The sequence below is a fragment of the Hydra viridissima genome, unplaced genomic scaffold (assembly GCF_058129835.1).
Source record: "Hydra viridissima isolate aposymbiotic clone 2 unplaced genomic scaffold, HvirCarnegie_v1 scaffold_3, whole genome shotgun sequence".
Taxonomy (NCBI): domain Eukaryota; kingdom Metazoa; phylum Cnidaria; class Hydrozoa; order Anthoathecata; family Hydridae; genus Hydra; species Hydra viridissima.
The window spans coordinates 15,037,117-15,062,222 of NW_028324302.1; the positions used below are offsets into that span (position 1 = coordinate 15,037,117).

The window sequence follows — 25,106 nt, forward strand, 5'->3', positions numbered from 1 at the left end:
CTATAGAAAATCTATCTACAATTGGAAAACGAGCCAACCTTTCATCCTACCATATTTTTTTTTAACTTTATATGGTTGTTTACATATTTATCATACAAAACACACACACAAAATATATTTCTTTATACATACAATATTAATAGTGTAGATTAAATAGAAAGTGATTGAACCTATTATACATCAGAGAACTAAGGTTGTAAAAGGCAATCAGTCTTCATTATTTTTACATGTGGAGTTTGAAATACATTTTGCAATAATTTTAGTTTTCGCCAACTGTTTTTCAAGAGCATCTAATATTATTTTTGTTTTTAGTTTCTGCTTCAATATAGATTCTTTATTGGATTCAATTTCACGCATGATCAAGTCTTCCCTGCCTCTCACTTCAAACTGTTCTTCTTGCAAGACTTTACTGTTATACTTACCCAACCAACGCATCAATCTTAAAAAATTACAACCAAAAATGCAAAAGCTCAACAACAAAAACAACAGCAGCAACAACAACACACAGACATTATAGCATATTTTAAACTTATATCAAGGCTTACCTTTTATTAAAACTCTTCAAGTTAGGTTTCTCTATATGATATTTCTTGTATACATATCGTAGGATAAACTTTGGATATGTTCGGTCTAAAATACTTAAAAGATAAACCTGTTTTTGTAATATTCTTAGGTATGCATTTTTTCGCACTGACTCGATATCTCCAACAGCAAGTCCAACCTAGCAAATAGATGAAAACATAATAAAATGATGAGAAAAGAAAACTAATAATAATTGAACTATTTAGCTGTTTAAAAGCGTCAGACTTTTGAAGTAAAGAAAAACTTTTTTTCTCTGTTAAAGATAAATTTTGACTCAGGAGAATCGTTCTACAGATTTGTTTCTTATGCTTCAACTGAAAGTAGATGAAAGGATAACAAGAGGGGAAAAAAAAAAGAGCTTTAGAAAATTACTTACAAGCAAATTCATAACCACAATAATCATAATAATGCCAAAAAGAAGAAAAATAAATGTAGACATCTCTGCATTAGGAATAAGATAACGATTTTCCTTTGAATAGTTATCTGTAAAAATAGAATCATAGCTCAATTCGCCAAGCATCATCACCAATGTTTTAACAACGGCTCGTCCAAAATCACTGAACGGAGCTTGAAGATCAAGGAGCGCGTAGAACGATAAAGCAAAACCAATCAAAAGAATGCTGAAGACTATAAGAACTTGTAGCAACGTGTAAAGTACCTGAAGTTAAATACTTACAAGCAACGCGTACATTAAATAACACCGATGCATGTAAAAACACAGATACATATAAAAACAAACGAATGCATATAAAAACACACGGAGACATAGAAAAATATGCAATAGATACCACAAAATCCAATCTATAAGCCCTTGGCTTCTTAATTTTCAAAAATAAATATTGAATAGGCTTATTTGTAATTGGCTCACACGCGGGTGAGTTTGTATGCGGGCGAAATTGTTTCAAAGATATCCTGGTTGTTTTTTTTGTTTTTTTTTTTATCGAAATGTACATGTATTGCATTTCGATAAAAAAAGCTTGAACTTTAAGGCATTTATCATAAACTATTATATTTACACGCCCGGAGATGACAAATTAGAAGACTAAACACTATATTCCTTCATTTGTGATTCATCCAAAGAATTGGTAGAGTGGAGATCATTATAATATTGATAAGAAACGAATAATTTTTTGGAACGAAAGTATTTGCATGGTTAGCATAGTAAATGATGTGATTGCAGAGGTTGAAACTTTTTCATGGAGAAATAGCTTTACAAATACAATCTTTGTTTTTTAAACCTTTTAGATTTTTTTTTTTGTCACTAATAAAAGATGAAACAACTAACAATGAAAATTTTAAAATTATGTTACAGAGTACTGCCAAAAATCATCTACAAAGTGGATTGTTTTACATCGAGAAGTCAAAATCTTTTGAACTGAGCTTTATTAACATTTTCTATAATTATAAGCAGAAAATAGCATTAATTAATAAGGATTAGGTTACTAATTTTAAAAACCTTTTGTGTTGTGATTTTTAATAATACTCTTTAAGGACCTATTTTACTGATACTATAAGTAATGAATAAAAATAAAAATTCTTCACTGACACATTTTTTTTTCAATAAACTCTTTGCTTTTGAGATTCTAATGCAACCTGTCTAACTTTGAAATGTAGTAGGCCATGTACATGCATATAAATAAACACAACAGTAACAAAAATTACCTCAGTAAACATGACAACATATAAACCAAGGAAGGGTAGGTTTTCCAGATAAAGTAGTAGTTTAGACCATGCAAATAAAACAGAGATAGCTCCTGCTTGCCACTTCATTTCTTCTAAGCCAGTAACATTTGATTTAACTTGGCAAGCAATGAATGGTACCATAAAAAGTGCTGTAGAGAAGTACAACAAAAGTTCTAACACTTTAACAGGATTTAATATATAATTTCTCCCGATATATAAAGCTAATATAAACTTGGAGAAAATTTGGGTGCACGCCACACCAAGAGTCAACCAGGTGATTATGTCAGTAAACTTTACACTAGAGCATTTTATTTTTGGTTTGTCTTTATAACTAACAAAAGAAAAAAAACATAACCATATTTCTAAAAAATACATTAGCAATATCTTTTTCATACTTCTTGATAAATTTGTATAAGTGTTTAAATATTTTAATCTAAGTCATAACATGATTGGCTGAAAAATTGTTTAATAGCTTGAACAGTTTTTAGTCAAGTTTTATATGTTTATTTCATTTCAATTTTAATTTTGATTTCATTTTAAGAACATTTATGCCCATATTCTACAGTATTTTAAATTACTTCAAGATGAGTACCGTTATCATAATATTTTTATTGTCCAAAAAAGTTGTGCTTGGAAAAAAACCCATTACAGGTATGACATGCACACAGAAAAACTTACTTCATTTTTTCTATTATCACAAGTGCTGTTAGAAGTGAAACAAATCCTAAGTACAACATAAGTGAACACAAATAGATCCACCGCCCCATTCGAGACCATTTCTGATTGATAAGCTTTACTACCAAAGGATGACTCAATAACTTCTCACGTTGAAAACGAACCATTAAAGTAGGTGCAAAAAAACAATCCCCCTTTTCTCGTTTGTCAGGGTCAATATCTACAAACTCAAAGTTGTATTCAATAGTATAATCTTCATGCTTTTTGTCGATATCTGAATAGGTAATACAATTGTTTAATGCTATCTCAGCAACTTCAGGTGCTAATTCGATAAGTTTTTCCATCACATGAATTCCATTACTGTCAATATTGTGGAGGGCTTCCCTCCATCTTAAAAAAAAATCTAAGTTAAGCATCTTATATAAGTTAAAAAAGTAGTAAACTAATTTATACAAATAAAAAAACTATTCTAAAATGTACAAAAATTTGTAACCTTTTATGCTTTACTATTGCCATACAAGCCTCTTTTTCAGAGTTCTCAACAGCAAGATCTAAACAGTTCTTCTTTTCTTTAGTTTGTAATACAATGTTAGCTCCATAATCTAACAATCCAGTTATGCATTCAATACAACCTGCTGATGCTGCATGGTGCAAAGGTGAATAATTATTCTTATCACAGGCATCAATAGGAGCACCATTTTCAAGCAAAATTTGCATACTTTTTTGGTGACCATTTTTTGCAGCATAATCCAAAGGGCTCCAACTGAGATTATCACGCAAACATACATCAGCACCCACTTCAATAAGAAGTTTAACTACCTTTCTAGAAGAATAACATATACAATCTCTTATTCATTCTGAACTCTATAGCTCCCTTCCTAATTTATAAATAACAATTTCTTACTTCCCAATTTTTTTTACCTGTGATCATTTGATGCAGCCAAATGCAGTGGAGACATTGCATGGGCATCAGTTGAGCTAATTTCACCAGAAGATAAACTGCTAAGGAGCTTTACACAAGCAAGATGACCATGTTCAGCAGCCAAATGTAGAGGTGTCCTTTCTTGATTTTCACCAATATCTATTGGGGCATTTTTTTTAATTAAAAGTTCCAAAGCCTACAAAAAAATAACATACAGAGAATGAAACATAACTTGAACATAACAAATTATTTTTATTAAGGCTACATAAATACTTATGTTGCTTCATACATTTTTATGAATACATGAAAAATCTTGAACTATAAATCATTCTCTTAACTTTTTTATGAATAAATAAAGGTATTATTTTTTAACTTAACAACTTAGAACAGTTTTAAAACAGTGTTGATAGAATTGAAGCAACCATTAAAAATCAGATTGAAATTTTTGAGTCAATACCTCAAGATTATTTCAAGGGAAAAATTATTAGCGCAATTTAAAATATTTTTAGATTTGTTTTGATGAAGTTTTAATCTGATTTTTACTAAATTCATTTAGATGACTCTTATTAGTTTAAAAATGACTAGATTAAATGGAAAGTGTATGTTAGGAAAGAAAATCACACTCCTAATTATAAGTATAAATAAACAAACAAATTAAGTCATCATCTCTGATATATAGATACACATTCTATTTGATGATACATATTTATTTCTTAATGACATAGAAAGACAAAAAAACAAACAAACAAAAAAAATGATAAGGTATCCTTTGTGGAAGATAAACACTTAAAGCAACATTTAAATTACCATTATTTGAAAATTGTGCATAAAATTGTTAACAATTTTATGAATTAAAATATCTTACTAGTACTTTTACTGATAGTAGTTTTAAATTTATAATTTCTAACATTTTTGTTATTATTCTTGTACACTTTAAGTGGCATCATGTTGCATTATGGTGTTTCATAAAAGCTGAAACTTTAACTAAGACTTCCTGACAGTTTTAAAAGTATGTGATATATCCTATCTGACTATCATATATGACAGTCTAAAAAGTATGTATTCCTACTAAGAGGATATCAGAACTGCCCTAAAATTTGAATTCAATGAGATGTTCTCAAATTTGGAGTGCAAGTTTGCTAGAAAAGATAAATAAACGCAGAATTGATTCAGAATCGATAATCCAGGATCAATTCTATTTAGAAGAAATGACTGTTTATAAATCATGTATCCTGAAATGTAAGCTTGGTTAGAAGCTATTTTGGTGGCATAAAATTGAGCAACTAAGGCAGGGCAGAATAAATCATAAATAATATTTAACAAGTTCTTTGATTTTATGATGTGCAAAGATAATACTATGGCATGACTTTGGATGCCCCTGGAAATCAGTGTTGAGCTTAAATCAACTACAGCAGTAAAAGAAAACAGAAAATACCAAAAAAATAATTTATATCATAGGTGAGCTTTTTTTTTTTCTATGTTTACTTTTATTTACATTTATTTTAAATTTCATAAGAATCTTACACATCTCAGTTTATTGCAAAACACTGTTGATAAAAAATCCATTTTATCTCATTCCATAAAAATAAAAATGAAGAAAAGTTGGGAGCTTTAAAACTTTATCAAATAGGATGCAAAGAAATGAGAAAACAACTTGATAAAGAAAGAAAACTTAAAAATGTTTCTGAAGAAGAGACTGTTATGCAAACATTGGGGGGAAAAACATGTTTTTTTTGTAACATTGAAACTTTATTTAGAGAAATTGGTACAATGTATTTTATTCAAATTAAATCAGTATACAGATTCTGACTAGAACAAGTGGTAGAAGGTAGCATAAAATCATCAACCAGAACAAGTGGTAGTTGGAAGGAGCAATATCTGGTGAATAATAATGTCAGCACAGGATGGGAGGGTGTCCCATGTACTATGTAGAAGTAGAACTTGAAAGAAAATTTGTTTGGATCATCAAATAATACCAGTAAACTATCTAATGATACATTGGTTGACTTTCTAAATCACCAGATGTATATAGTGAGGTAAGCTCCAATCCAAACAGCATAAACAAGCAAAATTGGTACTTACATACAAATCTAGCTTTGAGGGAGTCAGTTTATTTACAAGAACAAAGATGAAGAAGAGAAGCAGAACATGGTGATGACTTTGTCTAACTGAATTGACTTTCCCTAACAAGGGAAGGTCGATTGGTAGAGTTGATACTTTTAAAAAAATTAATACTGAGAAAATTTTTTGCCTCCACATCTAGTAAGTTAAATTAAAGGATAAGAATTTGAAAACTTTGTTCATCTTTTGAACTGATATAAAAATCAGATAATTTGAACAACCTTGAATAAATGGCTTCGGCAATTTGACAAAGAATTATCCAAAAGCAAAATAAATGCTTGCAAGTTAACTTTACAAAGAGTAATAACCAGAGTACAAAAAATTATTACACTCTTAGTTTTCTACAACAGCAGAGAATAAAAAACCTGCACATTTCCATTTGCAGCAGCATAATGTACAGGTGCTCTATAATCTTTATCGACACCATTGATCAAACTTGACCCTCCATGTTCCAGTAAGAATTTTACAACTTCTAATTGGTTTTCTTCGATAGCAATATGAAGAGCATTTTTGTTATTAATGTCAGTTGAATTGATTTTCACACCTCGACCAATGAGATAGGAAATAACTTCCATATGACCCTTCCACACAGCACACAAAAAAGGGGTAAAGTTGTTTTTATCTTTAGTATCGAGCAAAGCATCATTTTTATCTAATAATTTAATAGCTGATAATCGACCAAATTGGCATGCCCTAAATAGTATAGTTTAATTAATAACTAATCATTCACAAATTTATTAGCATGCTGAATATCTGTGTAATATATATTTACTGTGATGCAAAATAAATAAACAAATTTAAAGGATTAAAAAATTAGCAACTATAATAAAATACTTAACAGAATTCATTCAGTGGGGTTATATTCTCATTATGCAATTAAGTACATCTTACCGGTGAAGAGGAGTCATTAAGTCATTGTCAACAGCATTTACATAAGCATTAGACAATACTAGTGCTTTCACCACTTCTTTCTGTCCACTGATAGCAGCTAAATGTAAAGGAGTTGAACCAGTATCTGTTTGAGCATTCACATCAGCACCAATTCTCATTAGGATATTTAAAGACTTTTCATTACCACAACGCGCTGCAATATGTAATGGTGTATCCTTCTCATTAGTTCTACTGTTGACAAATTCATTTTTTCGTGTATCATATTCATCTCTAGAGACATTGTTAAGAGCTGTGAAGAAAGATATTCTTTATAAATATTTTTAAAATTTTAACTATTAAAAAAAATTTTTGTCTTTCTCTTTTGAGATAAGTTTAAATTAGTCATTTTAAGTCATTTTAAATTACAAGAAAAATTTCTAAAAACCTCCTTGAAAGACAAGAGTGAAAAAAAAAAAACTTCACCTCCTTTGAGAAGTAACTCAATAAGATCTTCTACAATTGATGAAGAAATAAATGGAAAGGGATTTTTTTTGTTGTTACTTTCTTTGAGCACAAAATAATCTAGAATAAAATACAAAGTAATCTAAAATGAAACACAAAGTAATCTAAAATGCAACACAAAGTAATCTAAAATGCAACACAAAAAAATCTAGAATGCAACACAAAATAATCTTGAATGCAACACAAAATAATCTAGAATACAACACAAGCAAGCTTTCCTTTTCTGATAACATTTTAAATCAAAAACAATGATGTGTTTTTGAACATGTTTAAAATATCATCAGAAAAGAAAAGCTAATTTAGAGTAAAACTTATTAGTCATTAGCATCATGTATTACCTTTGCTATTTTTTTTTTTTTTTGCATGATATGTAATAAAATTAATGATTTTCTTTTTTTCTTATAAATATAAACAAGCATAAATTTCAAAAACAAAGACATTTTCAAAAAAAAAAAATCTTAACCTCCTTTACTCAACTCAATTTTCAGATTATCTACAATTGAGGCAGCAGCATAATGTATAGGCATTTCTCCCACGTTATCGGTAGCAAACACATTTGCACCATACTGTATGAGCACACTAACTACCTGTTTACATCCACCATTCATCGCCAGATGTAGAGGAGTAGCCTAGACATATTACTATTGTTATTAGCTAGATAATAAAGAATCATGACTAAAAACTTTAGATGCTATTTTTTGGCATCAAGAAAATTTATGAAACGGATGATAAAAATAAGAGTTAAAAGGTCTTCTTTTGAAAGTAAAAAAATCAAATAAACCATTAAAACATAATACACTTCTACAACTTCAAAGCGATCTTAAACACTCAACAGAGTCAACACCCAATGAACTTGTAAACCAAAAAATTCCTTATCTTTTTCTACAACCCAATATTAAAAATTTCCTTATCTTTTTCTACAACCCAATATTAGTTTAAATCTAAAATTTCAGCATTAATGCAAATAACAAGAAAAGTTTTCAGAAACTACTGCTTTGTTTCATGTTATATATATGATTCTATTTTTATACTTATGGTTATCTTATTCTTCAAATATAAAGGATAAATAGACTTTTACATATCCTCAGCTGTCTGATTACAGCAACTTTTACAGCAACTGACCTCCTGATAGTTGCTTATACTTACAACCCAATTACAAAGCCTGCCAAATTAAGAGACTGAAAATGTTCTGTTTATCTTAAAATAACTTTAAAAAAAAATCACTTTAAGGCTACTAGATGGTCCAAATCAAATTGCAAATACACTTAAAAGGAAAATGTCATTTGTATGGTTCCTACATGCCAGTCATAAAAAGCTTTTTCTACAATATTGCTTACTGTATCAAACCAAATTTTTATAATCAAAGAATAACACTAAAAGATCTTGAACTACTGAAAAACAACTTCTGCTATCTTATCAAGCCCCAGACATTTATATAGAAACTCCTAGAAGTTCAGAAACCCCTTCAAGCCAGATGCAACAAGAAATAGTGTAAAAAGTCTGTCAGAATTCCAGGGACACTGAGAATCAATTTTCATTCTAGTGTACAACAGATTTAGTTATGCCATAATATTTTTTTTTATCTATTTAGAAAGATTTCAACAATCCAAAGATTCTTATAGTAAAACTATAACATGTTTTTTAAAGAACAATGAATTTTTATAAGCTATTACAAATATGTAACAACTTTTAGAAACAAATATCATGGTTACACTGTGCATAAGTTTATTTGTACAACCTTATGTGATTATAGTTTTTTGTTTTGTTGGCCAAACAATCTGAAACCATTTTGAATAAATCATTTTTATTGGTCAATTTTTCACCTTTAAATTGACAATCAAGATATTCCCAAATATCTTTTATTGGATTTAAATCTGGGCATTGAGAAGGCCAGTCCAAAAGTGTAATTTTTCTTAATTAAAAAAAATTTTAATAGAATTTACACTATGCTTTGGATCGATCATGCTTAACTGTTGGCATTTAATACTTAGAAGCAAATCTTTCATCTTTCAGACATCTCATGTACTTGATGCCATCACTACAAAAGATGCAAAAATTTGATTTGTCACTGAATAAGACTTTTGGGCATTCTTTTGAAGTCCAATACAAGTGACCTTTTGCAAATTTCATTCAGAGTAAGCGATTATTTAATAATATCCATGGTTTCTTGGCAGGACAATGGGAAAACAAATTATGCTGATGCAGGCTACATTTTGTAGCATCTACACTGCACTTAACACCATAATTCTTGCTCAAAATGCTATATACATACATACATACATACATACATACATACATACATACATACATACATACATACATACATACATACATACATACATACATACATACATACATACATACATAAATACATACATACATACATACATACATACATACATACATACATACATACATACATACATACATACATACATACATACATACATACATACATACATACATACACACTGTAGAACAAAAATTTTATTTTATGTTCTACAGTGTGTGTGTGTGTGTGTGTGTGTGTGTGTGTGTGTGTGTGTGTGTGTGTGTGTGTGTGTGTGTGTGTGTGTGTATGTATGTATGTATGTATGTATGTATGTATGTATGTATGTATGTATGTATGTATGTATGTATGTATGTATGTATGTGTGTGTGTGTGTGTATGTATGTATGTATGTATGTATGTATGTATGTATGTATGTATGTATGTATGTATGTATGTATGTATGTATGTATGTATGTATGTATGTATGTATGTATGCATATACACACACAGTGTTAATAGCGTTAAGAAAATAGATTAATGAACTTTTAAAGGATATTTTCAACTTTACAAGTGTTATCTGGGTATTAACATATCCAGATAAAACTAGATGTTTAAAGTTAAATCTTTCAACTGCTGTATCATAGTATATATACCAGGATATGGCAGTTGAAAGTAACAACTTTCTTCAATTTAAAATGAAAGTTTTAAATAAAAGAATGAGAAAAAAAAAAAAAAAAAATCTAGAAACTTAAAACCAAAATTAAACTAATTTATTCACTTGTCATACCAAGTTACCATCTTGTACATTGATATCAACATTTGGGACTTCAAGAATCTTTAAAACAAGTGCTTTATTACCACGTCTACTTGCATAATGTAATGCAGTAGTACCATATTTATTTTTAAGCATGACATCAGCACCTTTTGTAATAAGAAATGATGCAGTTGCTGTCATCCCATATCTAGATATCAATAAAACAAATATTGAAAGGTTCTAAAAAATAATCAAAAATTTTATCTTCAAAAAATATTATTTTTGTTTAACTTTACTTACAGCTTTATTGGGTAACAAAAAAATTATCAATCTGATATTTATCTTTGATAATTTTTATGAAACAGTCCCAGGAGTATAGAAATTACAAATTACATAAAATTGTTAAAAAAGATCCTATTTACGATAAAAAAAGTAAGTAAAATAACAAACAAAAATTTTACTTACTTTGCTGCTAATAAAAGAGGTGTATTACTATCATCTCTATCTGGACCATTGAGTAGAGCATTATTATCAAGTAAATATTCTACAACATTTTTTTGGTTATAGCGGGCAGCTAAGTGCAAAGCACTGAAACCATTCCCATTCAATTTGTCCCTTTCATTTATAAACTTTTTTGAAGACATTGTGTGTAGCATTTTATATTTTTCTATTATGTCTTTGACTCGTTCAATAGCTCCTTCTTTTGCTGCAAGATGGAGTGAGAACCATGACGAATCTTTATCAGGCTCAGCACTATCACACCTTAATCTAAAATCAGGATGCTGGTCAGCTTTAGTATATGAAAAATCTATCAGACGCTTGGGTAAATCAAAAAGAGATCTTTTCTTAACTTCTTTACTTAAACTCTCTTGATCACTCTCTTGTGATAGAACAGGTTGTTCTATACATACTAAACCATCCCTTTCATCTTCCACTCTAGGTTTAAGGTTCCGAAGTTTAACAGTCATCTTCGATAATTTGGACAACATAAATGCTGATCTCTTTTCATCTACATTCCCTTGAATGCTTTTTAGTTCCAAATCTTCTTTTTCAGAGCTTTTTTGATTTACTAAACCATCAAGGTCAGTCCCATCAACTTTTCTAAGACTCAGACCTTTTATACTCATCCTAAAATATATTTTCTACAGAGTTAAATATTAAAGGATTAAATAAGTTTACACATTTACAAATCAAAATAATTTACAAGAGCACTAAGCGCTAAGTTGTAAACATAAAAAGCTAACTTAAAATACAGTTAATAATCTTACCTGTTTAAAGTGAACTAGAGATCTAATTATATATATATATATATATATATATATATATATATATATATATATATATATATATATATATATATATATATATATATAACACTTGCTTTGTACCAAAATATAAACTGTACCAAAAACAGAGAAGCAAACTAAGATAAATTAATTTCAAAATATATAATAAAATATGTAATATAAAATGAAACATGCGTTAGTTGTTTTGTTGATTCTACAATAAAAGAAACCTATAAGAGAAAACTAATTGTACTGTTAACTACATCTACAAATGCTTATTAGTTACAGTTGAAAGCTTGATAATAAATTGTTAAAGTTAAATATAAATATAAACCTAATTGTAAGCTAAAAATCCATTACACAGTGTAAATATAAATGCTGAGCTATTCATCTTTTACTTTAAGTGTGACAGCAATTTCATTGGTTAAATCAAGCTGTTCCTGCATGAGGTCCATAATAGTTTTCATTCGCTTTCTTTGACGATCAAATTCAATGCGTTGACTTTCTAGCTCTTTAGCAATTGCTGTTTCTCTTCTGTATCTTCTTTCTTGCTCATCTTTTAAAGAGTCGTAATTAGAATGACCAAACCAATGAAAAATTCTAAGATGAATACATATCAGACAAAATTACTATCAATCTTAAACTCCATGAGTACATTAGTTCCTTAACATATTTTTCTTAATATATTTTTTCTTTTATATTTTCTTAATATACTTTTCACAATAGTTTCTTAATATATTTCTAAGTATTAAGAAAAGTCAAAAAGCTCTCTAAATAACATGTTTGGTTATGAACTTTGTCACTTAAAGATTCTGAAATAGCCTATTGTTACATTTAATGGAATGAATCATTTTAATGAGGTATGTCTTGAATTAATACCTTTTTTTCCAACTAATTTCATTTGGGTAAACAGTAAGTTGACTACGATAAACTTTTTTCAGCATCCATTTAGGAAATCTTGACTCAAAAGTTTTTAAAATATCAACTTGAGCTTTCAGCATAAGAATGTATGCAGACTTTCTCACAGTATCAATATCTCCTACAGCTAACCCAACCTAAAAACAATTTTTTCACTTTAAAACACAAAAATTTGAACTTAAAGTGACACAAAGACTCTAATAGAACTCAAAAATGTAACTTTTTTGACATTTTAGTTATCACATTACTTTTAGGTATTACTTGCTTTGTTAAAACGCTCTAAATACTATTATTATTATGAAAACTTATAGCAAGTTAACAACAAAAAGCATTAAAAATATAATGGTTATAAATTCAATAAACTCACCAATAAATTCATAAGAATTATAGGACAAACAATCAAGAAAATAGTAAATAATATATATGACATTTCTGGATAATGCAAGTCATTATCATTTATTGGCTGGTTTGTTGTAGAATTATATGAAAAAATTGTGTCATAATCAAATTCGCCCAGAGTCATCACAACTGTTTTTACAATTGATCGCCCAGGATACATAAAAGCAATTTGATTTCCAAAAAGCACAAAAAATGATAGGGAGAAAGCCATAATGATCATTATAAACACCAGAATGACACTTATAAGTGTTTTTAGAACTTCAACAATCATAACCACATACAACCCAAAAAAAGTAAATCGCTTCAAGTACAATAACAAATTAGCCCATGCAAAAAAAATTGCAACAGCTCCTGTGTTCCACTTGATGTTTTGCAGAGTCTTAACTATCTCTGGATCACTCTGATCAAATGCTTGCAAAATAAATGGCACCATAAAGACAAACGTTGTTGAGTAAAGTATTAACTCTAAATAATTGCTCAAGTCTTTAAAATATTCTTTCCCAAGTATATACGCCTGTGTGATTTCTTTACAAATTTCAAAAACAGAAAGGATAAGTGTCAACCAGGGTATGACTGTTTGAAATGTATTCTTTTCATGGCTCTTTGTTCTAAATCAATATTTAAATAAAAGAATAAGTTAGTATAAAAACTTTTTAATTTGATAAGAACTGGAATGGTTTCAAAGTCATCTGGCTTTTATGTGTTTTAAAATATGAAAGCAAGAATAATAACATTACAACCATTACAACTTAGTATAAAAACCAGCTTTTATTTAACAATTTGACCTTGTAAATGTTTTAAAATAAAAATAAGAAAAAGTACCTATCATTAAAAAGGAAATAACATAAAAATAAAATTTGGTTACAGGCCTCCTACATAATAAATATTTCAGAGAAAATCTTTATTCAATTTAACAGGAAATTATATCTTCAAGTTATTTATATTCATTTTCTAATTTGATTTATCATTCTATTTTCTCAGATGATAGAATTAGTCCTAATTGTCATCTCAGATGACTAGGTTGGTGAATTAATATTTATTCTATAAAATAGCATGATATTAAAAAAACCGACACTTTTTTTCGAATTGCCAAAAAGTCATAATTTTCAAAACAAACATAACAATAATTTTCCACTTTCGTTAATATCCTATTTTTGTTACCAAATTAATTTTTTTTACACTATTTTTGTTTTAAACTTTATTCTTTCCTCTTTAAAATGAGTATAAATATTCTTATATTCTATAACTAGCATAGAGTCAGTAGAAAAGTTTTATATGAAAGTATTTTCAGGTAGAGGATGTAATAGATCAACTATTTATAAATATATCAACAATACTGAACAAGAAAAACCAATTTAAAAACCAAAAGAAGTGGTCATAAGCCTAAATTCAACACTTCGATCAACAGACAAAAAGTATTTAAATCAATCAGTTGAATAAATGGAAGATATCACTTTTAAAGATGTCCAAAAACCTAGGATGTTCAAGATCAACAATAAGAATTATATCAAAAGATTTTTAAAAGCCTATATTAAATTATAAAAGAAAAAAAAGACCAGTCAACATCTTTACAATGCCTTTTAGCTTGTCAAAAATGTTGAAGACTGTATTACAAATATCATAACCATAATTTAATAATGGACAATGAATTGTATTTTACTTTAGTCAATTCTACATTAACTGGCAATAATAGCTTTTATTCAATTAATGTTTCTAAAACTTCAGAAAATGTAAAATATTACAACAAAGCAAAAACTGAAACAATATTTTATATATTTATAAAAAAATATTATCTTTTTACTACAAACTGTAGTTTTATATACAATGTTATTTTATAGCAAACTATTGTTAGTTATACTTTTTTAGATTTTATACAACTTTACACTAAAGATAAAATAAAAATAAACAAACCAACCTTGCTTTATCAATAAGAAGCAGAGATGTAAGCATTGACACAAACAAAATGTAAAGGTACAAGCTGATATAATAAATCCAACGACCCAGTCGAGCCCACTTATCATTAATTAGTTGGACAGTAAGTGGGTGAGAAAGCAAATCTTCACGTTGAAAAGCCACCATGTTGGAAGGCCCAAAATAATTTTTATTTTTTTGTTGCTCAGGTGGAAGATCAAGGAATTTAAAATCATAATTAATATAATAAGTCTCTAATTTTTCATCAACTTTTGCATATTGGATACACCTGTCTAAAACAACTTTAGCAACTTCTGGAGCTAAGGATATCATTTTTTCCATAGGACAGTACCCTTCATTATCAGTATGGCTAAGAGCTTCTTCCCATCTAAATATTACACAAAAAAATGATACACACACACACACACATATATATATATATATACATATGCCTTTTTTAGACATATAATAATCACTTTTTTAACCAGAAATCTCTTAAGAAAAAGAAACAACATTTTATACCTTTTATGCATTATAAATATCATGCAAGCCTCTTTTTGAGAGTTTTCAACAGCTAAATCTAAACAATTTTTTCCCTCTTTATTTTGAAAAGAAAGACTTGCTCCATTATTCAAAAGAATATTTATACAATCAACATGGCCATGGATGGAAGCATGATGGAGGGGAGTGAGCTTGTTTTGGTCAAACGCATCCACTTGTACCCCATTGTTAACAAGAACTAATACAATTTTAGAATGTCCATTCCTTGCAGCATAATCAAGAGGTGTGCAGTTTGCATCATCACGTCCTGAGGTTTCAGCACCCATTTCAATAAGACACTTAGTTGTTTTTCTAATTATAATTTGATATTATATATTCAACATGGCATGAAAAAATTTGAAAAGGAAGGAAAACAGACAAAAAAACAAAAAATTACTTCCAGCCATTTTTTGCAGCTAGATGCAATGGTGACCGTCCTCTCTCATCAGTTCCATTGATGCTTCTAGGGGAATGTTGACCTAATAACAGCAGACATTTAAAATGGCCATGCTCTGCAGCAGTATGCAATGGAGTTTTCTCTTCATTATCAGTAACGTCAATATCAGCTAATTCTTGAACAAGTATCTTAACTGACTAAAGAAAAAACTTTAGAAAATAGTTGATGATGATTTGTCATTACATTTAAACCTTTAACCAATTGAACTTTAAAAACCCTTTCAAATAAAATTTTTCAACAAATAAAATTTTTTAAAGTTAACTTAATTATAATTGCAGGAAAATTAAATCTTAACCACTAGTAAAATTATTTAAACACATTTTAATAGATCTCACTTTAAGAATACATAAAATCATAGTCGAATAATTCAAATAAGATTAGTATTTATAATATATAGTAACTAATTTATTAAAATTCAATTAAAAAATTTAACCTCTATATCATTGTTCATAGCTGCATAGTGTAATGGTCTTCTGAAATCTTTATCAGGGTCATTAATCAAAAGTAAACCCCCATTTTTTATAAGTAGTTGAAGTGTATCACTATGACTCTTTTCTATTGCTAAGTGAAGAACATTCTTCATATTCATTTCACTTATATCAACTTTTGCTCCTTTATTCAACAGATATTCTACTACATCATTTTGACCTTTCCAAACAGCCCACATCAGTGGAGTAAAACAATCACTATCTTTGGAATCAATTTGTGCTCCACTTTCAATTAATAATTTGATAACATTCAAACGACCAAACTGGCATGCTCTGAAACAGTAAACATACTAAAACTTAAACATGTCACACTAACACAACATGTTTCAGAAAACAAAATATCGATATTTTTCTTGTGCGGAGGAAATTACTTATGCAATGGAGACATGTTTTGATCATCATAAACATTGATTCTGGCACTATTGTTTAACAGATACTCCACCACATTTTGGTCACCATTAATTGCTGCAAGATGCAGTGGCGTAGAATTGGTACCTGAACAAATATTTACATTGGCACCAATAGAAACCAATGTTTTCACTGTGTTTAAGTAACCTGCTCGAGCAGCAATGTGAAGTGCTGTATCTTTCTTGTCTCTCCTCAAATTTACATATTTTCTTTGTTCATCTTCCCACTTCTCTTCTTCAACAACTGCAAGTACTAAAAAAACAATTTTTCTGAATCAATATATATTAATAAAAAGGTTTCTAATTTTTCAAAACATGAATTAGTAACAACACTAGTGATTGTAAAATATGATAAGGTCCAGCAATACAACTGATAATAAAAAAACATTATAAAAATTTTACATATATAATATGATTCGTACAGTGAAAACAAGGAACAGAAACTAATGCAAGTGAAAATCACCAAATAACAGTAAACTTGAAACATAAATGAGCACATTGGAAAATAATGATACTCATCAGCTTGAATGAAATAATAAAAATGTTTAGAAACTACTATGAATGACATTTTAAATATTAAAACCTTCATTAACTTTCATGCTTGTTTTTTTAATCCTAATATAATATTTGACCACTAAATATCACAATCATTTACATCAAATTATTCATAAATTAAGAATCCAGCTGGTCATTCTTCTTTTGTTACTAGGATTATTTTTTTTTTATACTTTCAATTTATTTATTAATTTTTATCAATTTATTATTTTATACCATTTGTATTATTTAATATATTTATGTATGCATACAAAATTTTAAATTAATCAATTTTTAAATTTTTTTCTCTTCTCTTTTCTGTAAAAACTTTGGTGTCAGTTTAGTATAGATTTGTTGACAGAATTATTAATTTATATAAATTAATACTACATTAATAAGTTAAAAATCATTTAGTTAAGCTGTTTTTACCTCCCTTTGTAAGCATAATAATAAGTTCTTCTTGATTCTCAGCAGCTGCATAATGAATAGGTCCCTCACCTTCTGTATCTTTTGCACTAACATCTGCACCATTCTTTATAAGCAATTTTGTAACAATTACACTTCCTCCAAGAATGGCCATGTGAAGAGGTGTGCACTACAAGATAATGTTAAAGTTGCCTTTTAATGCTTTTTTTGTTTGTGAATTTTGAGTTTATGATTTTCAAATTGTATTAATAAGATGCAAAAAAGTGGATAAAAAGTTTAAAAATAATTTACAAGATTTGAAGTTGAGTTCATTTCTCAAAATTTCTAAACAATTGTCAAAAATGTAAGAAAATGTCATTTGAAAAGAGTGAATAACTTCAATAGGGCTAGTAAAATGGGAACGAAATTTTAATTTTAGCAAATCAAACTAATAAAAAGAGTTAAACCAAACTATATACTGCTTTGTAAAAATGTATCAGTTTGCTGTTCAAACTGCAGGGTGAATATGTTGAATAATCCATTCAATAAATAAGCTGGTTCTTAAGATTTACAGATGACATGGAGTGTATACCTTAAAGTTAGTAATATTGCACCTCTGGTAAATATTGGGAGATTAACTGTATATTGAGGATTTTTTATTATCCTAAAAATATATTTGTTTCTAAATAATAAAAAGTGTATTTAATCAAAATAATTTCCATTGTTTGCAACAACCTTCTCCCATCTTTTTGGCAACATGAATTCCATTGTAAAAAAATTTTTCTAGTTTTTGAGCTACCCAACATTCAAGCTAATTTTTGACTTCTTCAAAGCAATTAAAATGCTGCTCTCCAAGTGAATGCTGCATTGACCAAAACAAATGATAATCTGATGGAGGAATGTCTGGTGAATATGGCAGGTGGGGTATAACATCCCATCTTAATTCTTCAAGCATTTCTTTTAAGCATTTTGCAACATGCAGATGAGCATTATCCTACTGAAAAATTACTCTATCATGTCTTTTGGGATAATCTGCTTATTTGTCTTTAAGAGCATGATTCAAAGCTATCAATTGTTGTTGGTAGCGTATGTCTGTTACAGTTTTTTCAGATTTTAGCAGTTTATAATACACCACACCTCTTAGGTCCTTCACCAGATTCAAAACATAACTTTCTTACCATAGATATTTCGCTTTGGCGTAGATGTTGATGCTTGATCACGATTTCACACCATGGTTTTTTTGCATAGGATTGTCAAAATAGATCCATTTTTTATCACCTGTAACAATTTGATACAAAAAGGAATTTCTTTTATACCTTTGGAGAAGGTTTTTACTCATTACCAACCTTTCAATGCATATGGCACCCATTTACCTTCTTTTTGGATCTTTCCCATCCATTGTAAACGCTTACTAACTGCAGCTTCTGTGACTCCTAATGCATCAGACAATTGTTTTAGAGTTTGAACTGAATCTTTGTCCAATAATTCTTGCATTTCCAGATCTTCAAACTTTTTTGGCCGACCAGGGGACTCCTTGTCATTTATATCAAAATCACCACTTTTAAGTCATCTAAACCAGTATTTGCATGTTTTAACAGATAGTGCATGCTCTTCATAAGTTTCTGCAAGCAAACAATGACCTTTAGCTACAGATTTCTTTTGATTAAAGAATAAAAGCAGCGAATGCCATAAATGATCTTTTGAAGGTTCAAAACTGATCATTTTTGGTTAAAAAAAATTAAATTTTTGTTCAAATTTATACCTAAAGATATTTAGAGAACTTATTGGTATTTTTGTATGATCAAAATTAAAAAAACTTTTGTGATGATTGTTTTTCCAAAATTCTCTATCAAAACAGGAAAAAAAAAGTTTGTTAACTAGGAAAGAGGTGTGAAACACTCTCTGTTAAGTAAACATATCATTTAACATAAAACTAACTTACATATCCATTATCTGGAGCATTTATATCACAACCACGATCAATCAAAGCTCTACAAATTTCCTCATTTCCTCTGCGAGCTGCTAAATGGAGAGCAGTAGAACCATGCTTATTTTTTAAATTAACATCAGCACCTCTTTCACACAAGCAATTTGCTGCAGCTGTCATGTTATACCTAAAAGTTTAAAATAAAAAAACTCATTTATTGCGTTGATCAAGCTTTAGAGGAAAAGAATGTGTTCATTGAAGAATATGTATCCTAAACACACTATTTCATAGTCTTTAATAAATTTAAACCATCAAATTACCTTTAAAAAAATAGCAATAAAAAATCAAAAAAGTCTCACTCTCCAAAAAGTTTGTAAGTAATTATCTTATTCTACTTAAAAAAATTTCAGAATGTTTAAATTAATAATAGATTTTGCATAGCAGCTGTAGTAGGAGTAAAACTTGTTATTTGTTTTAATTTACATTCTATATTTAAGAGAGCTTGGTTTAATACATAAATTATACTAGGGTATTATTGCAGAATTAGTAACTGAGTGATCATGAGTAGTATCATGCAAACAAGCAGGCATTCTGATTAACAATCAAAAAATTATAAAATAATTTAATGTAAAAAGAATTTTACATTACATTACTAATTTTTTACATTACAAAGTTTTTCAATACTAAGACATATACCAGAAAAAATCTGCGCGGACATTATAAAGGATATTTATCTAACTATTGTATTTCGATATTGAATGTTATGTATATTTTGAAAGTACATATATTAATATTTTTAAATTTCACTTAAGAAAGTTTGTGAAGTTTTGTATGTGAGAACGCACACACTTTGCGTTTTACACTCGGCATCAGCTTTTGCACAGTCTTTGGCTGGACTTTCTTGGTAGCTCTCATCCATTTATTTTTGAAGTCTTTAATGTTTTTGGCTTCTTTTACATTGAACCTTAGTTTTCTTTTGACAAGAGCCCAATATCTTTCGATAGGATGTAGTTCGGGACAACTTGGTGGATTGCAGTGTTTTTCAATGAAATCTACTTTATGTTCTCTAAGCCAGTTTAAAGTTGTCCCAGAGTAGCGACATGATGCTAAATCGGGCCAAAATAACGGGTTAGCTATGTGTGTTCTTAAAAACGGCAAAAGACGTTTCTTGAGGCATTCTTTTATGTATATTTTGGTGTTAATTGTTCCCGTAGTCACAAAACAAGAGCTTCTTTCACCACATTCACAAATTGCTTGCCAAACTAAGAATTTTTTAGCGAACATTTGCATTCCAATGCATTTATATTTGGAATTCAGTTTCTTGCGATTAATTGCTGAATAATATTGGTGTACTGGAAGAGATCGGAAATATGCAGCACAATAAGTTTCATCGTCAATAATCAAACAAGATTTTTTAGAACATAATTTTTTATAGAGCAGCTTTGAACATCGAATTGCGACATTTTCTTGCTTTTCTTCACAACGAGGAACTTTTTTCTTTTTATAAGATTTATAACCACAATTTCTCTTTACTCTTTGTATAGTGGAAGCACTTGTCTTAAATTTATTTGCTAATGTTCGAACAGAAATCTCCGGTTTTCTGTCTAAGGCATCTTTTGCCTTTTTACCAAGATCTCGTCTAACAAAACATTTTTTTCTTCCACTTCCTGATTTTCTTATGATTGTACCAGTATCCTTAAATCGTTTCACAACGCTCTGCACTGTTCTCAAAGCAACCTGCAGCTCTTTAGAAATTGTTTTGTTTGATACACCAGGACTTTCAACTAGAAAATCCAAAACTTTTTCTTGCTTCTTATCTTGATTTGATGATATTTCAATTAAAGCTAATTGTTTTAATAACAGAGTTGTTTAAATTTTGAACAACATTAATACAATCACATTTTAAAACAATTAGCTATTTTAAATGATGTACGGTTTCCGTAAACACCACATCAGAACACGCACAGATTTTTTCTGGTACATGTCTTATATGATTTTTAAAATAATTTCAGAATTTAAACTTACTCTGGTTAAAGACCATATCTGGTTAATGGACTTATGAAACAGGGGCATCTTTCACCTTGTTGTAACATTATGAAAACCTTTGTATTCCATCTGAGAAAACTAATACTGACAGCACTGACAGTGTACAACAGTTGTGTACAAATTTGATACTCCCTATTAGACAGAAACATCATGTCATAAAGATGATTAAAGACTTTTATGGCAAACTAGTCAAGCTAACGAAGAATAGAAGTAATGATAACGATTTACATAATCAAAATTATATAGTCAAAAATTTGATAAATTGTTTGACAATATGTCTATGCATATCAGATGAAATATAAGAGGACAAAAAGTATTGTTGCAGCAAGAATCACAAACCGGCTTTTCAACCTCCAAAATTACAATTTGGTTGTGTAGATGTAACACTTTTTAAAAGAGAAAAGAGATCTGCTTAACAGAAACGCAGGCAGAGTGAGAGTAGGGTGCTTCCTTCTCAAGTCATCTGTCAGTCAGAACTTACTGTGGATGGCTTGCTGGCACCATGTTTGAGGTGCTATTGACAGATTCTTTCAGTCTCTTTCTATACTTATTAAAGAGAACTTATTAAGTGTTCTCATGTGAATACCTGGTTTAGTAGAAGGTCATCCTTCTACTAGACCAGATATTTACATGAGAACACTTAATAGGTTCTCTTAAGAGAACTCTTAAGAAATTTTGTAATAAATGGTCTGATCACAGATGCTCTATAAAATGACATTCAGCTGAGAAAAGTGATTGCATGAATATGACAAAGCAATGCAGATGGCTGGACTAAAGATGATGACATAACATTTGTGGTACATCAGCCCAGAACTGACAATTCTTGCTTTGTTTTCACTACATCTATCACTAAACTCATCAGAGCATGGCATAGTATTGATCCAGACATTTAATTCCAAGCAACACTTACAGAATGTTACAGCCATAGCCACCAAGAGAAATTTCGGCCCCCAGGGAAGTTTTCTTAAGGGGCCCTCATTATGATCAATTATATATCCAGGACCAATAGAAGCATGCTCTGGTCATTGAAAATTATAAATGAAAATTAATTAAATCTTTTAAAAGTCAAAACTATTTAAATCTTTTAAAAATTATTTTTAAAAATTATTTTTACACACATGGGGCCCCGGGAATCTTCCCCATCCACCCCCCCCCCTCTTGGCAGCCTTGGTTACAGCTAATGCATATTATTAAATGAAAATTGTATGATCTGTCACATATTGTGTAGATTTTAATGATTTTACTAGAATATTTAGGGGTAGCATTGAGCCAACTAAATCTAACAAAAATTCCTAGATTTCACTGACATTACTAACTTTTATTGTAAAGATAAAAAACTTTGTAATCTTTTTGATTTATATAATTCTGGGATGCTTTAAAGGCCCAAAATTATTTAAAACTATTTGATCAAAAAACTATACTTCTATAGTATTGATTTTGATAAAAAAAGATGGTAGGTTGATTAACTGGTGAGTAACTGTTCTTACCATGGTATTCCTAATGGCGTTAAATATTTAGGTATACACATTAGAATTAGTTTATCTATAACTGAAAAATTGTAAGTCATTTATTTCACTTTCTCAAGCTTGCCATTTTTCATGCAGGTTATAAATACTTTAACTTTTTTAAAAATATTTAAGGCTTGCATGTTAACCACCAATCCTAGAGTTATTTACATGCTGTATTTTTTCAAATCAATATATAATAGTGTCAATATTGAAAATTAATATGTATTTAGTAGACACTTGGGGTCATTTTAACATATTGCAAAAAATCTTACTTTGCAGCAAGATGAAGTGGAGTATTTTTTTCTTCTACGGCAGGTTTATCTATCCATGCTCCATTGTTTAACAGAAAAACCATAATATTTACACGATTAAATCGAGCTGCTAAATGTAATGGAGTCAGTCCTTGAAGATTTACACAATCTATTTCTTGGATAATGTCACTGCATTCTTTTGATATACAGCTGATATGTGCTATAACTTCATCAATTAGACCCTCACTTGCAGCTTGGTGGAGTGGAAATGGCATATTACTGGTACAAACTTTCTTTTCTTGGTTTTCAACTCCATTTTTATCATATTTATTTGAAACAGAATTGTTAATTAGTTTAACAGTGCTACTTGGGTCAAAATCAATATCTCCAGAACTATTGAGACTGTTAAAACCATCTGATAAAATCTTCACATCTGGTAACTTTTCATCAGCCATTAATAACAATCTAAAGTTATATGAACAAAATTTTAGAATTTCCCAACTATAATTTAAGAAGATATTTAAAGAAAATGATTAAAAAATATTAGAAAAGAGAATAATTCATTCTATTAGCGTGCATAAGCATACAAATAAAGTAAAATTTGCGTATTAATGCATTTTTTGTCAAGCATTGTTAAAGTTGCAGTCTCAAAACTTGTTTACCTTTCGTACTCTTTGCGATAACGTTGATTGTCCATAAGAATATTAATTGATTTACCAATTTAGACAATAGCACAGTTTGTAATATAAAAGATTGTGCTTAAAGGTCATTGTTGCGGCGAAATGTATATACAATACCCCCTCCCCACCCCCCTAGCTATTTCATGCTTGCTAATCTCTAAACAGAGAAACTCGATAAATTTGCAATTTGGAAATGTTATCCTTAATGGAGTTTGAGTTGAGCAAGACAAAAGTTATCTCTGTTATTTTAGAATATGATTGCCTTTTTAATTGAATTAGCAGCATTAAAGCTCTGAGATTATATTGTAACCCTTAGAAGAAGGGAGTTTCAGTGAAAGTCGAATATTTTCCTCTAAATGTCTTTAACCCTTTCATGCACCAATTATTTTTCCATATTAACATAACCCATTAAAAATCATCTACAAAATGACAGCGGTACTATGAAATGTTAAGTAGACTTTTTCTACAGCCTTTTTCAACTCTCATTTATAAAATAATATTTTTTTCAATCGGTTAGAATGCACCATTTGAATTGGGGAAGCTTAGTTTAATTTGTTGATGTAAAACAACCCAGCGTATGAAAAGTTAAAGTAATGTATATAAAAAAACAAATGCATATTTCAACATTTATTTTTGTTGGGCTCTGCTAAAACTTTATCAAATAATTTTAAAAAATAAAAAGCTTTTATTTTATTGAAAGTACTTACACAGCAGCTGATAAATTTTATTTATTCATGATAAGACAGGAAATAAAATCTTTTTTTTTTTTTTTATCGATAGAGGAATTAAACTCAGCGTTTGGGTTATTTATACTTGTTTAAACTTACTTAAAACTTCTAGCCAATTTCATGTGCATTTACAAAACTTATAGTCATGAATTGGCATCTTTCCGAATGTTTCAAACAGGGAAGTGATAAAGGCTTTTAAACAAAAACATAAGATAAAGAT

At 29.1% G+C, this 25,106-nt stretch overlaps 1 protein-coding gene across 1 annotated transcript; it reads right to left on the reverse strand.

The window, feature by feature from the left end:
• Positions 1-197: 197 nt before the first annotated feature.
• On the reverse strand, positions 198-24,683 carry LOC145202189 (uncharacterized). Its single transcript, XM_090082043.1, has 26 exons — positions 24,141-24,683; positions 23,500-23,943; positions 19,689-19,860; positions 17,771-17,936; positions 16,772-17,060; positions 16,346-16,673; positions 15,853-16,049; positions 15,438-15,767; positions 14,920-15,303; positions 12,973-13,612; positions 12,567-12,742; positions 12,072-12,287; positions 11,779-11,824; positions 10,867-11,543; positions 10,435-10,609; positions 7,839-8,004; positions 7,337-7,435; positions 6,875-7,163; positions 6,349-6,676; positions 3,862-4,058; positions 3,434-3,763; positions 2,944-3,330; positions 2,245-2,596; positions 959-1,240; positions 546-721; positions 198-439 (listed from the first exon to the last, which is right to left on the reverse strand). Exons 1-26 carry the CDS (start codon positions 24,173-24,175, stop codon positions 208-210), a joined length of 7,113 nt encoding a protein of 2,370 aa, XP_089938169.1. The 5' UTR covers positions 24,176-24,683; the 3' UTR covers positions 198-207.
• Positions 24,684-25,106: the final 423 nt, after the last annotated feature.

Bases quoted from the DNA above. Each gene is read 5' to 3' on its own strand.
- LOC145202189 (XM_090082043.1), bottom strand. From the start codon at position 24,175: ATGGACAATCAACGTTATCGCAAAGAGTACGAAAG. The intron at 11,544-11,778 runs GTGTTATATATA...TTAACTCTGTAG, and splicing joins TATATTTTGGTACAAAGCAA to AAAATATATTTTAGGATGAG. The intron at 3,331-3,433 runs GTTACAAATTTT...TTTTTTTTTAAG, and splicing joins GCAATAGTAAAGCATAAAAG to ATGGAGGGAAGCCCTCCACA.